Source organism: Pleurodeles waltl, chromosome 5, assembly GCF_031143425.1.
Source record: "Pleurodeles waltl isolate 20211129_DDA chromosome 5, aPleWal1.hap1.20221129, whole genome shotgun sequence".
In the NCBI taxonomy this organism is placed as follows: Eukaryota; Metazoa; Chordata; class Amphibia; order Caudata; family Salamandridae; genus Pleurodeles; species Pleurodeles waltl.
The window spans coordinates 1,100,820,377-1,100,843,418 of record NC_090444.1 but is presented as its reverse complement, the minus strand read 5'-3'; the positions used below and the strand labels follow the sequence as shown (position 1 = coordinate 1,100,843,418).

Here is a 23,042-nt window from a genome sequence, read left to right as displayed (position 1 = left end):
TCCTTTCCCAAGTGCTGGCACTCAATGGGCTGCCTACAAAAAATGCAGGCACCCTTGCAGAATGCAGAACACATGGAAAAAGCAAAAACAAGGAGAAATAAAAGCATTTTTCCTCATTGCGCCATTCCAATGCCACACCTGGGATGGAGTTAGTTTTTTGCCTTGCCTCAGGTTTATGATTTCTCGTAAATCTGTGGCAACAACAAAATGCAATGGGTGTTGAAGTGTATTGCCCACAGCAACGCCCCTTTCACGCAAAGTGATGCATGTAAAGGGACTGTATTTACAAGGCAGCGTTAAGCCACAAAAAGTGGCTTAGTGCCGCCTTATAAATATGGAGCAGGGCACAGCGCCACCGGAGCGTCGCTGAAAGTGACACTCCGCCCACTATCTTAGAAGAGTGTGTTGACTCCTTCTCTGTGCCAGAATCCACATCAAGGTTTGTTACGTATTCATACAGCAGTCTACTTCAGCAAACCTTGTCTTGGCATACCTTGCCGCCATTTCATGTCTGGGAGTGTGCAGGCTAGAAATCCAAAACTTTTATGAAGAATGTACACATCAACAGAGGTTCATTGTATTGAAGCAAGACTCTAAAATAACCTCCATCTGTACTTTAGAATTGCCTCTTCAGAGGTTCAGTTTAGGAAAGGTCTCAAAGCCAACACTTCATACTCTTCCCACCTTCCTAAACTGCTTAACTTCCATCCCTCGCCAGCCCCACTGTGTTCTGTATCTAAACATTAAGCATAAGTTCATGCCTCTCTATGCTCACTCTGTGTACTGTGTACAGCGGCCTAGTATCGTATTGGGCTAGGTTTACACTTCATAAACACCCCCAATAAAATAGATAAACAATTAAAAGCTGTGTAATCTCAGACCTCGTGATGATGTCAAGGTATCTTTGATGCCAAAGAATACATAAAAATAAAAGGTGTCATAAGGTTTATTTTGTGGGTTCGTTTGCCAAAGAAAGAGGGCAGAAAACATAGTTTATAGGGGTAGCTCAGGTAGTCTGCAAAACAATTCGATTTGTTTTCCTTTCAATATTCCTATTGTGTATAGCATCTCCATGTGCTTCTGCCTTACTCTACCTTCCATTGTCCCTATAGAGAATGTAATAGAGCAGACAATCTGCTTTTGGAGGTGCGATAACAAAACTCAAAGTTACCCTGATTTCAAACTCTCAGGCCTTAGACAGCAGAATTATCCTTGGGTTACACAGGTTGCACAGGCTGAGACAGCACAGATATAACTCAATTTAGAAAGACCAGAAGATCTCAGAAAAGCAGACACATCTCTTAGAAAAAAGTCAAACTTTCAGTTTTAGATCTAAGACACCATAAAACCAAGAAAAGGCTGCATCAAGAAATTATGCAGTAGCATCATAGATATATGTATTTAAATCAGTACGAAAGGTCTCCCAGTTTAAACGTTTTTAATTTTGTACCTAAATACCAGTTTTCTGTTTTCAGTGCATAGACGTGGTTTGTCCCCAAATGGCAATTTTTAAATAAAACATTTTGTCCTCAAATATATCTTGCATTTTGGGAAAATGCACTAATTGTGTCCTAGTTGTTAGTGTTTTTATATTTAGCAAGGGATTTCATTTTGTCCTCATTCGCCAGCTTGTCCTTTTCCTAAGAAAACACTGATTCTGTCACAAATGCCAGCTTTTTATTAATGGCAGTAAGTGTTGCATCAGCCTAGGAGGGGATCTCAGGGGTTACAGCATAAGGTACTTATTTGGCCATGTTAATATATAGAGGATTACACTAAAGTTTTGTTGTATGCACCATGTTGTCCACTTGCCCACTTCCCTTCCCCAACACTATTACTTTTGTAAGTGAGGTATCGGGCAGAAAAGACAAAATTCCCATATTATGAGTCGCCTGGAGGGGTTTCCCCAGGAGGGGATAGTTTTCTACTCCATTCTAACTTACCCTCCATCTTCGGGCACAGATTTACTGAGTCAGCACGTTCTGACCCCAATAATTCCAGGCATGGGGATATTGTACCTAGGCCTAGGGATGGTGTACATAGACCTGTGTGCGGTGCATCATGGAGTGCAAGCAGCTTTTGTCCCTGGCCCTGCCCATCCTGCTCCTTCACAACAGGGGGAGCTAAAAATGCACACCCAGGACTGCACTACCGAACATCAACCCCCAGAATATTGGGTCACAAGAATATCAAGAACAGAATATCAAAGGACAAAATATTGACAGATAAGTGCAGATAAAGAAGCATAGATTTATTTTTCCTAACTCCATATCTATGTGCCTTGAAGATATATGTACAGTGTGAATGCATATACATCAAGTTGGGTATAGAAATTCCTGCCTCACTTACCCGTCGATATTTTTTCAATATTTTTCCTCAATATTGTGTTCCATCGATATTGTGGGGTCAATATTCAGGGTGCATGCAACATCCAGCTCTCCCCTCATGTAATTGGTCCCCTCTCGCCTCCTACCATGCATACAATTGCAAAATCAAAGCCCCTGAATCCGTGTGCCACCTGAACTAGGCAAGTGGTAAATTAATGAGGATTTGGGCCCATTGTTTTGGAAACATTGAATGGAATAGTGTCATCCTGGTTCTATGTTTTGTTATCCATTGCTGGGAAAATAACTCTTAATCCCCATTATCTATTATATACCGGCTGGGAAATAGATAACTCATGACCCGCAGTATCACTAGCAGAAGTGGCTGAAGCCAGGGAAAGTTTGTGGAGTGGAGTGGAATAGGAGGGGGCAATAAGCAAAGAAAAAAAACATACCTGCCTCTCGTCGTTCGCCACACGTCGCTCGTCTGGTGTGTGGGTGTGCACAGGCTGAGGCCCCCAGACTCCTGTACAACCAATCCAGACCATACTCTCATCCAGGTAATACCCATGAAAGCAGCGTCTGAATTGGATGGAGCAGGTTGGTTTTGTGCTCCAGGAGGACTGGGAGCCTGTGCCTGCTGTTGTTCCCCACCGACCAATGCAGGTGGGTTGGAGAGATGTCAATGTGCATGTCGGCTTGGACTTCGGCTTGGACATCCTAAGACGGCCAGCCAACCCGACATGCACACTGACAGCAGTGCCCACCACTCCTCCTGGTCCTCCACTATTTTTTATAGCTCGCCCCCAAGACTCGGCTCCTACTGAAAATGTGAAATGATAATAAACATGTTATTATCATTTCATTTTTCGTTTGCCTCTGATCGCAGGAGGGGGAGGCTTCTCTGCCTTAAGGAAGAAGCCCTCCCTGGTTCACCATACCAAAATATGTGGAACTCCTAAGGAGGGCTTATCAGCGTGGGGATTTTGTCCACAAAGAACAGTCTGTTTGTGGAAATGCTCAACATTAATTACGATGGTATTTTTAGGTCTCGCATTTACCATGATCTATTGGCAAAACGGAACGCCTTGAAGGCAATGTCAGAACTATTGGCTTTCCCAGTGATTACTGTTGTAGAGTTACCCTTCTCCATTTTGCAGATTCTCTACTCCCATACGTTTTGCAATTAAACAGGCATGCAAAAATCATTTCCATTTAAGTTGATAGATGATGACAAGTAATTGGTTTCTCTAAAACATGAAACGCAAACATAGTTCATCGAGGCCACCATGTGCTGGGTGGTTTGATTAGGCACAGCTTGTGCTTGGTTGTTCAGAGGCTTCAAGTTCAGATTTGTTTAAAATGTTTACATAAAATGAAGTTGTTCTTACTTCCTGCTATTTACAAACTATACCACAGCAAACTAACTTTTCTTATCCATTAAACAGCTTAAAAGAAAAGAATAATTGATAATTACCAATATACAGTATTCATTATGTTGATCAACATTTATTAAAGTTTTATTAGATATGGTGGTTTCTCCCTGCCTTAATAAACATTCTTATCTCTTTTTCAGTAAAGCACACAGAAGGCTCTGCAAGGCCATGGCAACTAGCCTCCAGTCTTACACAACAAGCTCTCTTCCTTCTCTCCTGGATAGGTACCAGCCCTCGTCTTTCCAGTGTCAGGTAGGCAAACATTGTAAGTTGCCCTGAATCAAACCAGCATATGTTAAGCAGTTGTACTTGGTGTGCTGGTTGCCTTTTTTAAGATAAACTCGCACTATTGGAAAAAACAGATGCTTGTAAGTGTGACATCTGGGGGCATTGATGGGGCAGAGCTAGCTGTCAGTGAGAATGGAGGTGCGCTTACATGGCTTAATCTTCAGACCCATGGAACTCTGATATAAACCTCTTACGCCAGGATAAATATAAGAACTGACCGGGGGCTGGAAGTCACAAGACCGAAGAGAAGTGGGGGAACATGGCGGCTGAAGGCCCCTACCGGCGCGAAGTTAGGACGCAAGGGGGAAGAAAGGAGGAGAGGAAATACGGGGCTCGGGAATCCCTCCCGTACACTTACCCGACAGCGGCATGCCATCTCACAGGCTACGAGATCGCATTCCACCGCGAGTCAAGACGCCGGTAATGGAAACTGCTGCAGCGGGAAGGGAAAGTGGTGGAAACTGGGAGCGCGCTGCTCTCGAGGTTCGGAGAGTGCGCGCTCTCACACCAGGGTTGCGCTGAGGGGAGCGACCCGAGGCAGACCAGGCAGGGGCAGCACAAGACGTTTTGGCAGCATGGAAGGCAGGATTGGTGAATTACTGCCCCATGCAAGAAGAAAGGACTCCCTCTCTCCCTCTTCAACTTTGGGGTCTCTGAACTTGCATCAAGGTGACATGGATGACGCCGTGGACCAGGTACCAGGAGAGGGGGGAGGACATGTGGAGCCCGAGGACTTTAATAGTTCAAGGGAGGGGGGCTCTTCTCATATGTTTTCATGTCAGGTCAGCAAGGACATGGTCAGTGGCCCTGAAAGCTCTATGGATACTTTGCGGGTTGACAGGGGGGTAACACTGCCACAGCAAAAGAAGAAACCTGAGGGGAGGAAAAAGCAGCACTCCCCCCCCTCTCTCAGAAGAGAATAACCCCCTCATTGAGGGCATATTTTAAGGCCAAGAGCTTAGACAACGCTATGGCCACTTCTAATATATCCCCCCTCCCTGCTTCTCCGGACGTAACCTCTTGCTTGGGTTAAGCAAATGACTTGTTCTAATAATACATCGCATTCAAGGGGAGTGGTAATTTTGATTAAGAGAGCTGCCAATGCCCTGATCATGTGCACTAAATCAGACACAAAAGGTAGATGGGTTATGGCGGATGTTAAAATTAACCAGGCCATTTATACTTTGCTATCCTATTACGGTCCCAAAGTAGAAGATATGACCTCTCTACGGGAAATATGTAATGCACTTTTGGAAACTCAGTAACCAATCATAATAGCAGGCGATTTTAATGTAGTTTTAAACTATATGTTAGATAAGTCTTCTGGTAGTAAGGCCTGTGGGTCTCGAAAATCTTTGGCGTATATCAAAGTGATGATGGATCAGTATGCTTTGGTTGATATTTGGAGAGAATTACATGGTTGCTCGCGCAGTTTTACTTTCCATAATAAAAAATTCAGTCATCATTCTAGGATAGATTATTTTCTACTAGCTAAGACTCTAAGGGCATGTCATCCCTGCCCATTTATCTGACCATGCCGCAGTTATTGTGAATCTGAAGGAAGATGGCCCACGGTCAGCAAAGAGGTGGACGCTAGATCGCTCCCTACTAAGCAACATGGAGGTGGTGGAATGTTTGTCAAGGGAAACTAGATGGTTTTTTGAAGATAATGGGAACTCTGCAGCACCCTTTGTGGTGTGGGATGCATATAAAGCTTTTATTAGGGGCATTCGGATTTCCATCTCTGCACGGAGAAACAGGGAGTACAGATTAGGCATTCAGAATATTGAGAAAGTGAAGATTTAATTATGTTAGAATTGGTGACTAAGCGAGCAGCACTCTCAGCATTAATAGAGATGCGAGTAAGAGAGAAATGGGAGGCAAGCAAATTCGCAAATTTTGAGTATGGGGAATTCGTGGGGAAATTATTGGCGTGGAAAACAAAGTCTGATCTTATTAGAAATCAATTTTCAGAGATAAGGGACCCTGGTACAGGGGTGGTTGTAACAGACTCCTTAGCAATTCAAAGAGCATTTCAGTTTTTTTTTTTAAGCTTTCGATAAAGAGGATTTAATTATGTTAGAATTGGTGACTAAGCGAGCAGCACTCTCAGCATTAATAGAGACGCGAGTAAGAGAGAAATGGGAGACAAGCAAATTCGCAAATTTTGAGTATGGGGAATTCGTGGGGAAATTATTGCAGTGGAAAACAAAGTCTGATCTTATTAGAAATCAATTTTCAGAGATAAGGGACCCTGGTACAGGGGTGGTTGTAACAGACTCCTTAGCAATTCAAAGAGCATTTCAGTTTTTTTTTTTAAGCTTTATATAAAGAGGATTTACCAGAAGTGGTGGAAGAAGAGATGCCAAAGGTAGAAGAACTAATGTCAGGGAGATTTGATGAGGAAGGGGTGTCTCTTTTGGAGGAGGAATTTTCACAGGGAGAAATAGTACAGGAAATTGCCAAAGCAAAAAAAGGGAAGGGAGCAGGCCCTGATGGCTTACCTGCAGAGTTTTATGTAAAATTAGGTAGTATTTTATCTCCTCTGCTTAAAGACCTTTTTAATGCAATTTGGAGGGGGGAATCTCAACTACCAGGGTCTTGGAATGAAGCAATAATAACTGTCATATTAAAACCCGGGAAAGATTCTTCGTTTTGTGAATCGTATAGGCCAATTTCCCTATTGAGTAATGATTATAAAATATTCACAAGCATACTTGCCAGTAGATTAGGGGAGGGTATCGCGCCCCTGATTCATGAAGATCAAAACGGTGTTTAAAAAACAGGCATATGTATCAATTATCCCACAAATTAATTGGGGCAATTGATATGGCATCAGTATCGGGTCTTCCTTTGGCGGTTATTACCCTTGATGCTACTAAGGCATTTGACCGAGTGAACTGGGGCTATTTAAATTATATTCTAACACAGCTGAGCTTCGGGCCAAGGTTCTTGGGGGCGATTAAAAGTATTTATGCCAATCCATCGGCAAGAGTTTTGATAAATGGGAGTTTAACCTCTCCGTTTTCTATTACCAGAGGGACATGACACGGCTGTCCTCTCTCCCCTCTGCTCTTTGATGTGTATATAGAGCTGCTTGCCTGTATGATTAAAAAGGATGCTCTAATAAAACCTTTTATTTATATGGGGTGGGAGAAAAAGGTATCCATGTATGCGGATTACATTATCATTTATACTACAGACCTCCCTGCGGCGTTAGATAGAGTGGAAGGGATAACACAAAATTTTGGCCAGATATCGGGGGATCAAATTAATCTGTCAAAGACGGAAATCATGACATGGAACATGAATATCCATCATAAGCTAATAAAAGAAGAGATTTAGGGCCAGATGTAGGAAGCCTTTTGCGCATCGCAAACTGCGAAAAACGCAGTTTGCGGCGTGCAAAAGGCCTAACGCGATGCACAACCTCAAATTGCGAGTCGGTACCGACACGCAATTTGAGGCTGCGACTCGCATATAGGAAGGGGTGTTCCCTTCCTATTTGCGACTGCATCGCCATGCTGAGTTGCTTTGTGACTCGCAGTTACCATCCTCTTGAAGCGGGTGGTAACTCATTCGCAAAAGGGAAGGGGACCCCATGGGACCCCTTCCCCTTTGTGAATGCCCCAAATTTTTTTTTGCAGAGCAGGCAGTGGTCCTATGGACCACTGCCTACTCTGAAAAAACCGAAACCAAATGGTTTCGGAAGTTTTTCTTTTTGCAGCTCGTTTTCCTTTAAGGAAAACGGGCTGCAAAAAGAAAAAAAAACAGCTTTATTAAAAAAGCAGTCACAGACATGGCGGTCTCCATGTCTCCAGCAGGCCACCATCCCTGTGAGTGCATGGACTCACTATGGGATCGCAAACTGCGACCCACCTCATTAATATTCATGAGGTGGGTCTTTGCGACCCCATAGCGAGGCACAGAAGTTGTCTGAGACACCTTTCTGCATTTGGCTTTGCGAATTGCAATTTGCGAGTCGCTGTGACTCGCAAATTGCAAGTCGCAAAATTATACCTACCTACATCTGGCCCAAAATACCTTGGACTTAAGATACCACAAGATTTGTAGAAAACATCATTGGTAAACCTGAAATTTTTGAAGCATCAGATAGATAAACTGTTATTAAGCTGGGTACATCTTCCTTTAACTCTATACGGGAGGGCGAACTTAGTAAAAATTGTATTCTTCCGAAGCTCACTTTTCTCTTCAACATGGTCCCGCTGGAATTTGCGGAAAAACAAATACAGGATATACAATCAAAAATAGATAGTTTTATTTGGGTTTATAAGAGAATTAGGATTGCCAGGAAGAAGCTTCGTAGAAGTTATTTCAAGTGAGGAATTGCCATCCCGGATATCCAGTTATATGTATGAGCATTCCAGTTAAAGAATGTTAAAGATTTATTAGTAGCAGAGGAGGTCTCCCCACAAAAGAAGGCTATGCTGAGTGGCGAAGGGGAAGGGGAGCGGAACTTCCTGTATAAATTCAGCCACCCAAGGTTCTATAAAAAAGTAAGGCTGAAATCACTAAAGGCGACGGCCTCTTTGTGGGCAAGAATCAGGAAAATCACTAATTTATCGTATTATAGTACTAATGCTCCCATTTGGGACTTCCCCGGAACCCAAGAATGTTTGCAAGATGTCTTGGCTTGCCCTTTGAAGGAGGCAGGTATCATGGAATGGGGACAAGTGCTACGGGGGGGGATTGAAATCTTGGGGAACATTTGTCACTAGCCAGTGTTCAATGTCTAGGTTTAAATATTATCAATTACACGCATGGGTAAGATCTTTAAGGATAGCGGAAAAGGAGACCAATGAGTTAGTGGAGTTGTTACATAAGAATCAGCCATGTAAGAAGGAAGCCGCTGTCTATTATAGGATATTCTTGTAGTGTTTGGACAGCTTAGATGATGAAAAGAATTTCCCGGGCTTCTCATCTATTTGTTTTGCACAGAGCATATTATACTCCAAAGAAGTTAAATAAATTCAACAAAAATGCCCATGCAGCCTGTAAAAAGTGTGGGTTAGTGGGGGCAGACGATACTCATATGTTGATGCTATGTTCTCGGGTTTCACATTTCTGGGGGCATGTGTTTGAGACTTTGGCCCTCAAACGGGAACCGCCACTTGGCCGCTCCGCGGTCAAAAGACCGCGGAGGCCATTCTGGCTTTCCCGCTGGGCCGGCGGGCGCCCGCCAAAGGTGCGCCCGCCGGCACAGCGGGAAAGGCCCTGCAACAATGAAGCCGGCTCCGAATGGAGCCGGCGGAGTTGCAGGGGTGCGACGGGTGCAGTTGCACCCGTCGCGATTTTCACTGTCTGCAATGCAGACAGTGAAAATCTTTCTGGGGCCCTGTTAGGGGGCCCCACGACACCCGTTCCCGCCATCCTGGTTCTGGCGGTGAAAACCGCCAGAAACAGGCTGGCGGGAAGGGGGTCGGAATCCCCATGGCGCCGCTGCAAGCAGCGCCGCCATGGAGGATTATCCCAGCCGGGGGTAATCCGGCGGGAAACCGCCAGACCCGGCTGGGCGACCGCGGCTGTATACAAAAGGAAGCACCGCCAGCCTGTTGGCGGTGCTTCCGTGGTCGTCAGAATGACCCCCTTTATCTTCTGTGATGCAGGTCCCACTGGTGACCTCCCCAGCTTTAGTTTTATTTGGTGGCACCTTAGAATCGATAAACCTCTCAAGTGCTCATAGGAACTTGTTATTTTATTTAATACTTTTGGCAAGACGGGAGGTTTGTAGACATTGGATTTCTTCTACTCCCCCAACCTAGTGGGAACGGGTGGATGCTGCAATGAAAATCTGTCAATTAGATCTTTGTAGAACTGGATCCAATGATGTTAAAGAATTATGGCAATCCTAGGTGAATTGGTTTTCTCCCAGTACTAGTTCTTGAGTAAATTGTCCAATGATTATTTTTAAGGAATGGGTGGCATATAGTTACTCCCACCCTTCCGCTATGAGTCTTCTGGATAAGGCTGACCTTTTACCTGATCCAAAAGGGATCTGAGTATATATTGGGTCTGGTCATAATGGAAGTACTATAAGAAATATGAGGACAAAAAAAAAAAAAAAACTGTCCTGAAACTTCCGGCAAACTATTCGACACATTTCAGCAGCGACGGCGGTGTAGCTACACCACAGAGTTGCGGTTCATCATTTGCTCCCTCAGTATCAGGATCATAAGCGCTGTTTGTCACTTTAGCTTTCTGTTGTGATTAAAAGTACAGCACAAAAATGGACAGTGGTAATAGTGCTGAGAGAGACAGACTTCTCTAGGTGTGGGCCTGACATTTTAGAAATCCAGGTGGTAACTCCCATCAGCAGATGAAATGAGGTCCAGAGAGCGAAAATTTAGTTGTACTCAGCATGCCATCTATTTGATTCCTGCTCAAAGTGGAGTCTGCTGGCAGCGAGATACGCAACACTCCAACTCTGTGTGAGGAGCACCTGTTATGTGGATTCTGTGGGCTGAAAATGAGGCAGAGGGCACACACTGGACAAAAGAAATAGAGTTCCTTAGTATTTGTTGCAACCAGTATGGAGGAAGCTGTAGCCCTGCCATACTGTGTGGAGCCGCCATTCAAGCCTTTGGGTGAGGCCTTGGTTTCTGTTGCAAAGCTTAAGAGTCAAGTCGAACCTTAAATAATGATGAAATAAGTTGTGCAAAATGGTTCCTTTTCCTTTAGTCCAGTCATTCCTTATTTTTAACTCCTTTAGACCACATACTGCTAAGCTCTTTCTCTTTTTCCGCTGTTGCCCACCTTAGAGACTTCGGCCCAGATTTACTAAAGCTTTGCACCAAGTTAGCATTACATTTGTAATTGACACACAATGCAAAGTGTTATGTTGAGATATACTAACTAAAGCAAATCAGGATTTGAATTTGATGGTTTCCCAAAGTAATGCAAAGTTGCACTTTTAAAATGTCATCCTCTACCTATTAGTCTAAAAAAATGGTTCCCCACTTAGCTTTATCATTTGATCAGATCTGGAAGTGGGGTGCGTCGCTGTTCATTTTTCTGTTCTTGTTCCCCGCCTGCTGATCATTCAGTCTCTTCAAGACTTCAATATCAATGTGTGATGCCCAGTCCTCGAAGGTGGGCATTCCATGCATGTAAGTCTTTCCGTTACTCATCCCATTACTATGCTGTGACAATTACGGTGTTTCATAAGAAGAAGTTATTTTTCCAGATAACGGACCCTTAGTTTTGCCTAATACCACAATGTATACTCAGGATTCATTGTCCCGAGTTTTTGTTTCAGCACATGAAGGTTTTCGGCATTTATGGAACACCCTTTATATAACTGGAAAGATCATCATATGTGCTGAAGCGTAAAATATGTCCCATTTGGCTCATGTTATCTTATCTTTCACCATGGTTCCAAACTTTAGCATTCAGGACACACCAAAGTGGCCAGCACAAGGCCCCTCCTCTGCTCCCGCCCTGCTCCTGCCCTAAAGAAGACAAGCCTCAAGGCAGTATTTGCCTTCAGAAGAATGGGGGAGGAAGGATGGACCTGGGCATCCACAAAGCCGCTGCAAGATGCAAATTGATCCTTTCCTCTACCTCACAGAGGATGAATTGCCAGTTTTAGGAGCCCTGTCCCTTTCTCCACCTCCCCCAGGCAAACCCGAAAGCAAAACCTCTTCCAGCCCCAGTACAATGGTTTTGTTATTCCTAGCTTGCCATGATTTAAATGAAGGTCTTTGCTTGCGGTAGCTTCTGCCAGAACAATGTCAATTTAAAATTCTCCATGCCACCTCTGAGCTCCAGGGCACCTTCTTTCGCCCCAGGAAACTCCCTCTGTTTGCTCAGGGTCCTTCATCTCAAGACCTGCTGCCCCTCAGTCATAGGCCCATATTTATACTTTTTTAGCGCTGCATTTGCTTCATTTTTTCACGCAAAAGCTATTGTATTCTGAAAGTTTGCGCCGCTTTTGCGTCAAAGAGCGGTGCAAATGCAGCGCTAAAAAAGTATAAATATGGGCCATAGCGTTTCAAATCAGGACTAGGGGTGTGCAAAATTAGTGTAATTTGCTTTTGCACCGTGGCCTGTGGGCACCGCTCGTGAGGTTCACGAAGCATCACCCCATCCCACACCGGACCTCTGTCCACCGACGACAGAACAATCAACTCCAGCCTCGTCAACAGATGCCACTGCTTGCACTGTGACCCGTGGGGATTGGGCCTTTGATGACAGCACTTCAGCAACAACCCCGCTGCCTGCACGACAACCTGAAGACACCTCACTCCGCACCGCCTGGCTTCACACCATAGCCCTGGTCTCACCGACACCACAAGACGGCGCCATAGAGCCACTACCTGCACTGTGACCTCTGGGCACCGCATGTCACATTTTCCCGCTTTGCCTGGCAGCTCCTCCACCATCAACACCAGCTTGGCTGACTTTGTTATCAGCACAGAGTTCGATCTGCAACACATGTGACTTCTAGGGCCCAACAACCCCTGCACCAACCTCCGGAACTAATTCCCACCGAAGCCTGCTGACACCAGCAATGCTGCACTTTGGATCTCATTGCAAGGATCGGAACGCCCTACATTTCCAAGGTACTGTTTGCGGGCCTTCTCGACACCGTAGCTCGCCCGTGACCTTGTGGTCCATCTCAACTGTTGGATTTGTTGTTTATGACACAGTGATAGCCCCAGATGGAGCTACTGACTTCAGGGAACTGTAATTTTAAGTTAACTCTTGCAAAATTCATATCATTATTACTGTATGTTGGATTTTTCTCGTTTTGGTCTTGTTTGCCACAGTTAAATATTAGCTATGTTTTCTAAAACTGGTGTGGTGTCCTTTTTCAGTGTTTTCACTGTATTACTGTGTGTTATGTGCAATTGCTTTACACATTGCCTCTGAGATAAGCCTGACTGCTTGAGCTACCACGATGGTAAGCACAGGTTATTTTAGGTGTGCAACTCCCTTATCCTAACTAGAAAGAAGAGTCCCTTCTCGGACATGGTGTAAGTCACTGCCAACTAGATACTCCCATTTCTAACACATGCCCAATCAATACCATTCTTCAGATCACATGTGCTTATACACAGGAAGGTGATCATGCAGTTTCCACAACCTTCACATAATCTTCTGTATAGGGACAGGGCCCTTCCACACTTAACTTCATCTGGCCCTCTTTTTTTCATAAGGCTCGTACATTCTGTAGTGCACTTACTTAGCCACCAGAGGAGACAGGACTGTTTTTGGATGCATCAATTCTTCCTGCTCAACCATTCAAACCCTCATCAGACCTCAGGGGTAGCGTGCCACAGGAGACCAGCTTCTCACCCTACATATAAATTGTATTCGACAAGACTAAAGAGTCCCAATGAGATATGTACCTAAGTGTTATATGCAGCATCACTTGCACCGTTTCGTCCTCAGACAATTGTTAAAACGTTTTCTGATCCATAACCAGCAACTTCTTGTGTCTGGACTCTAAAGAGCATGTACGCTACTGAAAAAGAAATCTATGAGCTTATTAAGGGGATGTTTTGAAAACTTACCAACATGGGTGTTACTGCCTTCTCAATCGAAATGCTTGTGTGAGATGTTTCATGTGACACCCTCCTGCTTTCACCCTCTGATTCCTGAGCATCTTCTACCTCTCTCTCTGATAACCAGGAACATCTGTGCCAGCTTGCCTGCAGCTCAATGCAACCTACAAGAGTTCCGTGTATGTAGTCCACGTTTAGATGAAGCCAGAAGTTAAGCATTCAGAAATAAATATACTTAAGTCTTTGGCGGAATCAGTAACTGGCCTTTGACTCTTTTCTCTGTGCCATGTCATGAACAGAAGCCTATGATCAATTAACATTTACTTACTTGCATAGTTACCAAAACCTCCTAGGTATTGTTATGATCCCGTAAATCAGAATGATGTTTCTGATCTCTTCAGAACAGGAAAGAACACCGAACATTCCCGTGTGGCCTGTCTAAGGCCCGCTGTGTCTGGATTTCCTTGGAGGGTATATTTATTTTGTACTTTGCTTTCTACTGTCAGCACCAATAAACGCTGCAGGGGAGGGAGTCCCTGGCATCGTTTGGAACCCTCTGATGCCTAGCAGGCCTCCACATACCTTGCGCCAGGGAAGACAACATGCACTCACCAATATAGGCCTTTGTGTTGTACCAGCTAACATTCCTCACCCACTGTTGCTCCTATCCCACTGGTGAGGCGAGGGATTGTGCTTGAAGACAATTGGCAGCTTCCTTCTGTGCCCACCCTGTGCAAAAAATCACAGCTTAGGGTTGAATGGAGAACTGACTGCTAACCGGAAGACTCTCTTCTCAATTTGGGGGGAGAGGAAAAAAAGGTAATTGAGGTGTGAGGTAGTACAGGAACCATCACCGCTCCAATGCAAGAACAACACTGCACCAGTCAGACACTATTGGAAAACCCCTACTCTCAGGCTATAATTTTGATCCCTTGTCTAGCTGAATACCAAGCAGGAACACACCAATGCTGAATACTGCAGCCAGATGTAAGCAGTGTTTATCTTCTGAAATGAGAAGGGAAAGAAAAAGGCAAGACTAGGCACGCTGTGGTCACGAGGAGGTAAAGATGAGCAGTGATGGAGTTCAAGATAAGGGAGAGTTTTGAACTATTGATTCCTCCTGCAATTATGAGAAATTTGACTTTGGGCCTGGTTTAGATCTTGGCAGCAGGGACTATTCCATCACAAATGTGACGAGTATCCCATCCGCCGTATAACAATTCCAACATGTCCTATGCAGATCGTAAAATGGCAGATGGGATATATGTCACATTTGTGAGGGAGTATTCCATCCACCAAGATCTAAATCAGGCCCTTTGTTACAAAGATCTTTGCTCCTATGCGTTGAAAATGTATTAAAGAGACAAGCATAATACTTGCCTCTGGTACTTGATAAAGAATATAGATTTACTTATAGTATCCTGCATGATTTATTATTAGGAATTAGCCTTGAGTGACAAAACACAATTAGGCGCTATTCTTTAGGGTAACATTTATTCCAGACAGTTCACTTTATCCTTGCAGCAACATTTCAGGTATTCAGCATCAACAAGGATACACTTTGCTTACTGCAGCTGGCAAATCAGTTAGCAAAAGCTAAAAATATTATGTCAGAATAAGCTCTTCTGACGGCGGTAGTGAGTAATCTAAGAATTGGTTTCACCAAGTGCAATATGCAAAATCAATCCTGCCAGCATTTACATGATTGATCCTAGTCACTCGCCTACACATGTCCCACTGTATATATGACAATTTTGGAAAAGCACTGTCTGCTATTTCCATTGACTGAGTGTCGAATTGTTGTGCACTGAATTGGGAGGTTCTCTGTTGGCAACAGTTCTTCAGTAAAGCTTGGACTGGCATCTCTCAAAAGCATGAGCTATCTGTCTGCAAACTACAAATTGCCTGAGAAGGAACACTCCGGGTTCATAGAGTGTGGAATACCAGCAACACTCCACAATAAGGAAATACAGTGATATTCAAATAAATAGATTGTTTTCAAACTATTCTTGAGCCACATGTCAGGATGTCTTGTGCCAATTCAATTTTCCAAAGGCCATCAAATTTGAATTTTCTACACTTATAATAATAGTATGTTACACACTGCAGTATGACTTAAATGCTGTGATTAATAAACCTCAGGCAATAAAAGAGAATTGCCTCATCTGTAAAATGTATCACAGGAAGGTACCTTGTTTTTTTAAGGAACAGTAACATACCAACCCCACCCACTAAGAAACATGCCAATTAAATCAATCATTTATGAAGATCGATGTATTTCCGCTAAGTTTTGTAATGCAGGAATAAGTACTGCTAACGTTTGAGTTTACAAACAAAGAAAAGCTTCGTGTGAGCATTTTGGAAAAAAAAAAAAAAATGAAACTAGAGATAAGGTCATGAGTTTTATTTGTGTGTTTGGGACAGATAGCTCAATTTGCATGACATAATGACATAAATGGCCACTAATTATTACATGTGCAACATAATATGTAGTATAGAAAAAATAAAGATGCACATACAACAAGGAATGGTGTTCGCTGACAGTCTTTTGACTTTGCCAGTGCTTGTTTTGTTTTGTCACATTTTTCCCAAACGTTATTGTTGAGGAAGCTACCAAACCCTCATCAATCTAAAAAAAACAGTGGCTAAAAGCAAAAATATTGTTTTGGCGTCAAAAAGCATTCATTGGCCTAGTAGTCCTATCACAGAAGGGAACTACAGTGTGTGCAGATGTTCTAATGTCAGACCTACAAATTAGTTAAGATTTTGCAGAAAACATCCGAATTACGTGTCTAAAACGTATTTCACAAGAATAAGATCTCTAACTTATTTAAAGAAAGAAATTGTTTGAATTTCGAAGATGTCTTTCCCAAGTGTATCAGCTGTAGTTACTCTTCCAGCGGTTGTAAGGAATGCCCAAACATGTTTGTTGTTTAAGGATTTCAGAAATATATTGGGGAGCTGAAACTAAACTATTAGAGAGCATCTATTCATTCCTGATTATGTGCTTGTAATCATGAACGTGGTTAAGAGCTTCATTGAATGTGTGTATCTTTTTGTTGCAGCAAGGCTAGGTAGAACAGGCAAGTTAAGGCTAGTTTTAAAGGCGAGATACTTTGAATGTTGTGTGGTGTTGTTGGAAAAAATGTAATACTGCATATCTTATGGGAGAGACATTGTAATAGAAGATATTTTGGAAAGGAAAATATACTTTAGAGGCTCCAAGGGTGAGTGTCGTAATTAGACTAGCATTCCCATTTTTTACATGCTAGGACCTCTTGGCTGAGGGTGACGAAATCCAAACTAGAGCTGGCTCCTACATTATTATCTAGGTAATCCTGCTTCGATGACATCCCATATGAATCCTCCGTTCACACCTCCAAAGCAACATTTATAATGGTCGAAAATAAAGCAGAAACAAGAGACGTTCAGGTGGTGGGTACATTACAAACCTGACAAATATGACTATATTTTCTGCAATTGTAAACACAGTCTTTTGATTCAGGCCTATGAATTGTGCAAAATAGTCACAAGCCATAGATGAAACATTTTGCACAAACTACTTCACCTATGCACACAAAAAGTTTTGAATTTAGGGAAATTATACTTTCACTGACAACATCCACATTTTTCCTTCAGTGGCCTTGATGACACTTGACAGTCGTACAGCGGACAAAAGCATTTGCATATTTATTTAAGATATGTTTATATTTTTGTTGTCGCAGGACAACTTGAAAACCCAAACTTAGAACTGTAGGCACACATGATAATATATAAAGAAGAAAAACATAATGCGCAGGAAATGTCATAGTTAAAAAAATACTAACTTGCCCCAACCACGTTGGACCAACCATCCTCAGTCCCCATCAAGAACTTGTTGGTTTCTCACTATGTGTCTGATGTAGCATTTGGTGGAGAGGATATTCTGTAGCAAGTGCCCTCTCAGCCAAACTGAAGGTCTGCCCCCCGATTTACAGTCAGACGGTCCTTAAGATTGTCAGCAATGGCGCCTACTCCTGCTCCGTCACTGACATACTCCACAGATGGACTGACAGAGTATGGGTTGTTAGAGGTTCACATATAACACTATCAGCCCGATTTCGGTTCATCCCCGCCAGATAAAACCACGGGTGGTGAGAGACAGGCAAAAAAGATAACAACCACCTCACCATGCAACACATCTTCAACAGCATGGGGCCCATTATTTTTAAGTTTTCAAAAACAAACTCCCTTTTTGTGAGTTTAAACACTGTAAAAGTTCGATCTACGGCCATCATGTTTGATGGAGCCGTCCATCAAACGTTTACAACATTGACACAAACCCCATGAGGGCAGTTCCTGCCAACGTTTAGAATTGACAACTCCAAATTTGATAGGCAGAGAACCCTCTGCATGGCGGGAGAAAATTACTGCACCAACCCAATGGATTTATCTCCACACGCCAAACTCTAAATCATCCCCTATATCCCCATGATGCACTTTATCCCACCCATCCTTCATGTTCAACATTCTTTATTTTTTCTGTGGAGCTCTTCAAGTCACTGTCTCAATCTATACATTAGTGCTACTGGCTCCTATGTCACTCACTCTAGCAAATGTGTCAGCACAAGGAGTAGGCCTATTAACACTTCCAGTGCCCATGTGTTCCAAGTTTCCACTAATGACCCACAATTATTCATGAACATTGTGTGTCATGCCAGATTTGTCATTACATCATGCTATGCATGTCAACTATGCATTCACTGTGGTCAATGGTCTGAGAGATCTATTAGTTTCTGAAACATCATTACCCAGTCTGTCAGGTTTTATGTTAATTTTTCATCACACCTCAACATCTTCATCAGAATCTCTTTAGCTACAGCCTACTCTTCCACATCCCTGACCCAGCTTCTTGTCTGTGGCGCCTGTGGTCTCAACCAGTGAATTGTCAAATGTCTCTTGGCTATTATTGTCTATAGAGTTGCATCTTTGTGGCCAATTTAAATCCTGGCAGACAACTCATTGTTCCACCAGGGTGATGGAGTGAATTACTCCATCATTCTGTGGATGGGCCACCTGCCAGATGTATGAATGGCCATCAAACTGGCAATCATTAATAAAGCACTACTAGAAACCCCCATCACGGTGGTTCCTATCAATGCATTTTGCTGTTTGGTGCAGGGCTCAGTCAACATGATGGAGCCCTGCACCAAATAGTTTTATTTTTTTACTTTCAAAATGAAAATCCTGAAATTGGATTTTCGTTTTGAAAATGAAAAGGAAAATGCTTCTCTCATAATGGGAGCCCTCTCCTATGGTGAAGGAAGCATTTAGCAGTTTTCACTGTCAGGTGACAGGCAGTAAAAACGCACCTGTAATTTTGCCCATCTAAATTAGGTGGGCAGAATTACAGGTCTTCCTCGCTTGCCCTTACTCCATAGGGTGGTTGAAGAGATTTGGTTATGGTAGAGACGGACTAGTCTCTGCCATGATTACACCTATGGTCCACCCTCATCTAAATCCTGTCGGTGAACCATTATCTTGGTGTTATAGATACTCTGTCACTGTTCCCATCTTTCTTTGTTATATAATTATCTGAAAATACATGTCAAACATAGAACCAGGGATTACTGAGGTATTATATTTAGAACAGAGAAGATTAGACCTTCCAAGTTTTGAAAACAAGTTATTTGACCAAGGACCATGAGCATGTGTGTAATAATATAGTTCCTTAAAGATACCGTAAGCCGAATCCTAGAAATACGACTGGTGAGTACTTCCCATTTGCTGGAAACCAATACATTGATAAAGTGATTTGCCAAGAGTTGGGTGAGACAATAACCACTGATGGAATTGGTTATAATATTTTGCAAGCCATTTGAAATCAGTACCATAGATGATTCTTACTGCAATAATAAGCACTACTGAAAGAACATTGGTGCAACTATCATGCTTTTCCTGAGGACCAAATCAATTTCACCCACTGGACACCCAGCAGAACATTAGGCTGGTATAGAAAACTACCATCCTGATCGTACAGCTCCTCCAACTTCTTTGGGGCACCTTACCTGCAAATTCACTGTGAACGCTAATGGCATAACCTTACTGATACTAATCAAGAGAGTGGATTGCTGAAGCATGTGCGTAGTTACTGTTGAAAAGTATTTGAAGACAAAAGATTAAAAAGGTTCCTCAGATATTTACCTTCTCCAGTCACTGTACCTTGACTATCGCTTTGTTCTTTTTCCTGCCACTTCAAAGGGTGTCATTTTTAGATACAGAAAATTAAAATGTAGTTTATTAGAAGTCGTAGAAGCCAGTACACGAATCATTATTTTCCAATTTGTGCGTCACTTTTATTGGCTCCCTCTTTCCACTGTGATGATGTTCAATGCCTTTACCACAGTACACAAACCATTTCCTTCCAGTCCTAGGAGGACAATGCTCATGTGCCAAAATTAGAGAACCATTAAATTAGATAAAGTAGCACCAGTTATTTATAGCACTTAGCAACCAGCTATGTATTCATGTTATGAAATGCTATGTAAAAAACAATATTATTGCTGTAAATATGCATGAATTCCTTTGTGCTAGTTATGGAAACTAAGACAATCTAATTTACACTCGAAGCATAAAATACTTCTGGTCACCCAGCATCTAACCCGACATTTGGATATGCATTATATATGTTTTTAATATGTGACCTCTATTCCAGTCGGATTATCTCCACACCCAGCTCGGTTTTTAGCAGTCTTTAAATGCAGCATGCTGTGCAGCACCATGTAGAGGGGTTTAAGGTAGATATAATGTTCACTGGAAACCCTAACCAAAATGTAGTAAGCTAGTACAAAGTTTTGAAATGGAGTGGAGCCCGTGTTTCTCGAGAGCATGAAAGATGGCCAAAAGTAAATGTTAGAGGGTGATTAACTATGTGCTTTTCCAGACAGTCGTTGTCTGTCTATAGTTATGATTGGTCATGTCCTGATGAAACAGTAGCTGGCCGTGTAAATGTGCTTCAGAGGGTCAGCACCCTGATCATCGAACCCACAATGTCCGTGGGACAAAAGCTCAAGGACAAAATATTGAAAAAAATCATCAGGTCAGGAAGTGCAGATTTTCGATCCTCCACATACATGTACCTATGAGGTACATACATCTTCAAGTTCTGAAGTTGGGGAGTTAGGAATAGTAAATCTATACTTCCCCATATGCAATTACCTTTCGATATTCTGTCCTCCATATTCTTTTACCGCAATATTGTTGGTGTCAATATTCAGTAGTACTACCCTTCAGACCATAGCTCCCAGACCTTTGATTATATGTTGTTGTTGGTGATGCCTGTAGAATATATAGAGATGGTTAAATTGACATTGAAAACCAGGAGCCGACACCAAGAATAGCCATGGTGTCTGTCAGTGCTTCATTTCCATACTACACTTTGCACAGTGGACATGGGATGATTCCTGGGTCCTGTGGAGGGCAGAGACAGACCTAGAAGTGTTGCACAGTGAGTGGGGAGCTGTCACAAGATAGGGAAACCGGGCCTACACGCAAAATCAATAGTTTCCCTTTAAATGAGTAGGACAATAGTAGAACAGTTGCACATTCTCTGGGTCTCATGCACGACACCAAACTTTAACACTAACCAATACCCTTCTCTTATCCATGTACTACAGAAGCAGAAACTATCCACCTGAACGTTTAAAAGCGCGTTGGTGCCCCAGAATATATGGGAAAGTACTCTGGAAATGCTGTGATAAAATATAATGCACATGGGTAGATGCTGTCTGGTGTAGCGCTACAAAAGTGACTAAAGTTGTGCCACGGAATTCTTTTAGCCTTGTTGTGTAGCAATATTCTCATACACTAAACGCTGCTATAACCTCTGGCTACAAGGCTAACATATTTATTTGGCTTTTAAATCAACGGTTATACAAAGGGCCGCTCTATCAGATGGGGCCTTTTTGCTGGCCTTCCAGACACCGGCCTAAAGAAAGGACAACAGATTAAACGTACAGGATGTGGCAGTATTCCAACTTGTGTTTGCCATTTTTTATTTCTGCCACGTGGCCAATGAAGTATATATATATTATTCTTGTCAACAGACACAACGTGAAGTTGTTTGGAGGGATTTAAGCTGAATATGGGTGAATTATTAAATGACGCAGTAGTCATTTTTATTGCGAAAAGACGGAGTGGCGTACGGGACAGCTCGTCTCTCCTCACCCGATGAATAATTACTCGACTTTGCTTGCAAAGCACTAATTCAAATAACAGGTGAGTCATGTCAGGGCATAACAATGGCTGACACACATTTTCCCTGTTCATTGAAGGAAAAACTGTAAGATGTGGTTTCTTACACAACACACCTTGCGACTCCTGCCTCGCGCACCTGTTGCTCGGATGTTGGGTAATCGACTTTAAAAACCCGCCCTGCGTTACAAATTATATTTAAAAGGTGCCGATAGTTCCGGTGTTGCTGTTGGCTGTTTTTACGCACCCTGATTTTTCCCAAAGAGAAGGTCTGCTGATGTTCTGAGTTGGGCCCTGGGGGAATGTAGGTGTGACTGTGTTGTAACTACTAGTGTGATTGAAGAATACATGTAGGAGTTTCCCAGTGTTTTAGAGGGCTGTCATCCTTGCTCACAGGAAGACACAGGGTCGTGACTACCAATGGTGCAGCAGGTCCAGTGGCTCCGGGGCCCAGTGCGCTCGCGGGCCACCTAACCCTGATAAATCTGTAGTTTAATACCTCAACAGTGGCCAACCATGCCATTTTCCTTGCTTGCAATGCTGAGTGTGACTTTTCTAAAAGGAGTTCTGAAGTCATATTTCTGGTACAGAGATAACTCCATGTTGCAACTGAAGTGGTATTTCCACTGCATTTTATGAAGCCCACAAATCAGAACTCTACAGAGCAATTGATTAAAGGCGAACGCATGGTGAAGCAGGTCTGGGCCTACATTAGATTGGTAACTGAGGTATCTGTGCGAAGAAGGCTGCAAATCAAGGGCCATATTTATGGCAAAGTGGCGCAACGCAGCAGGTCACCTTGCTGCAGTAAGCTGTATTACAAGGAAAAGGCAGGAATTTCTCCCAATACTTGTCCTTTCCCCAGTCCTGGAGCACAATGGCCTGTCTAGTCACCATGGTGCAAGCGTGCCTCCATTGCATGTAGAATTGTGTTTGTGCACAAAGAGGCACCTTCCTGAACAAAAATAATCCCCTGAGGCTTTTTCCTATTTCTATGTGTGCTGCATTCACTTTCACTTTCAGCAACGCTCCAGTGGCACTGTGCCCTTTTCCATATTTACAAGGCACCACTAAGCCACTTTGGGCCTTATTTATACTTTTTGGTGCAAAGCTGCACTAACGCCGTTTTGCACCAAGAAGTTTTGCACCGGCTTGCACCATTTTTTAGCACCAGCTGGGCACCATATTTATGGAATGGTGCAAGCCGGTGCAAAGGGCAGGCTAGCGTAAAAAGA

At 43.0% G+C, this 23,042-nt stretch overlaps 1 protein-coding gene across 3 annotated transcripts in view; it reads left to right on the top strand.

Annotated features, from left to right (window-relative positions):
- The window catches only part of LOC138296303 (uncharacterized), a 619,236-nt gene that overhangs the window by 60,132 nt on the left and 536,062 nt on the right, over positions 1-23,042 (top strand). For 2 of the 3 annotated variants that reach the window (XM_069235314.1, XM_069235316.1), the window contains exon 2: positions 3,901-4,012. In XM_069235314.1, the coding sequence (XP_069091415.1) occupies positions 3,929-4,012 (84 nt within the window). In that variant the 5' untranslated portion in view covers positions 3,901-3,928. Of the gene's footprint in view, positions 1-3,900; positions 4,026-23,042 lie in introns of all 3 variants that reach the window. The other variant, XM_069235317.1, reaches the window with a different exon arrangement.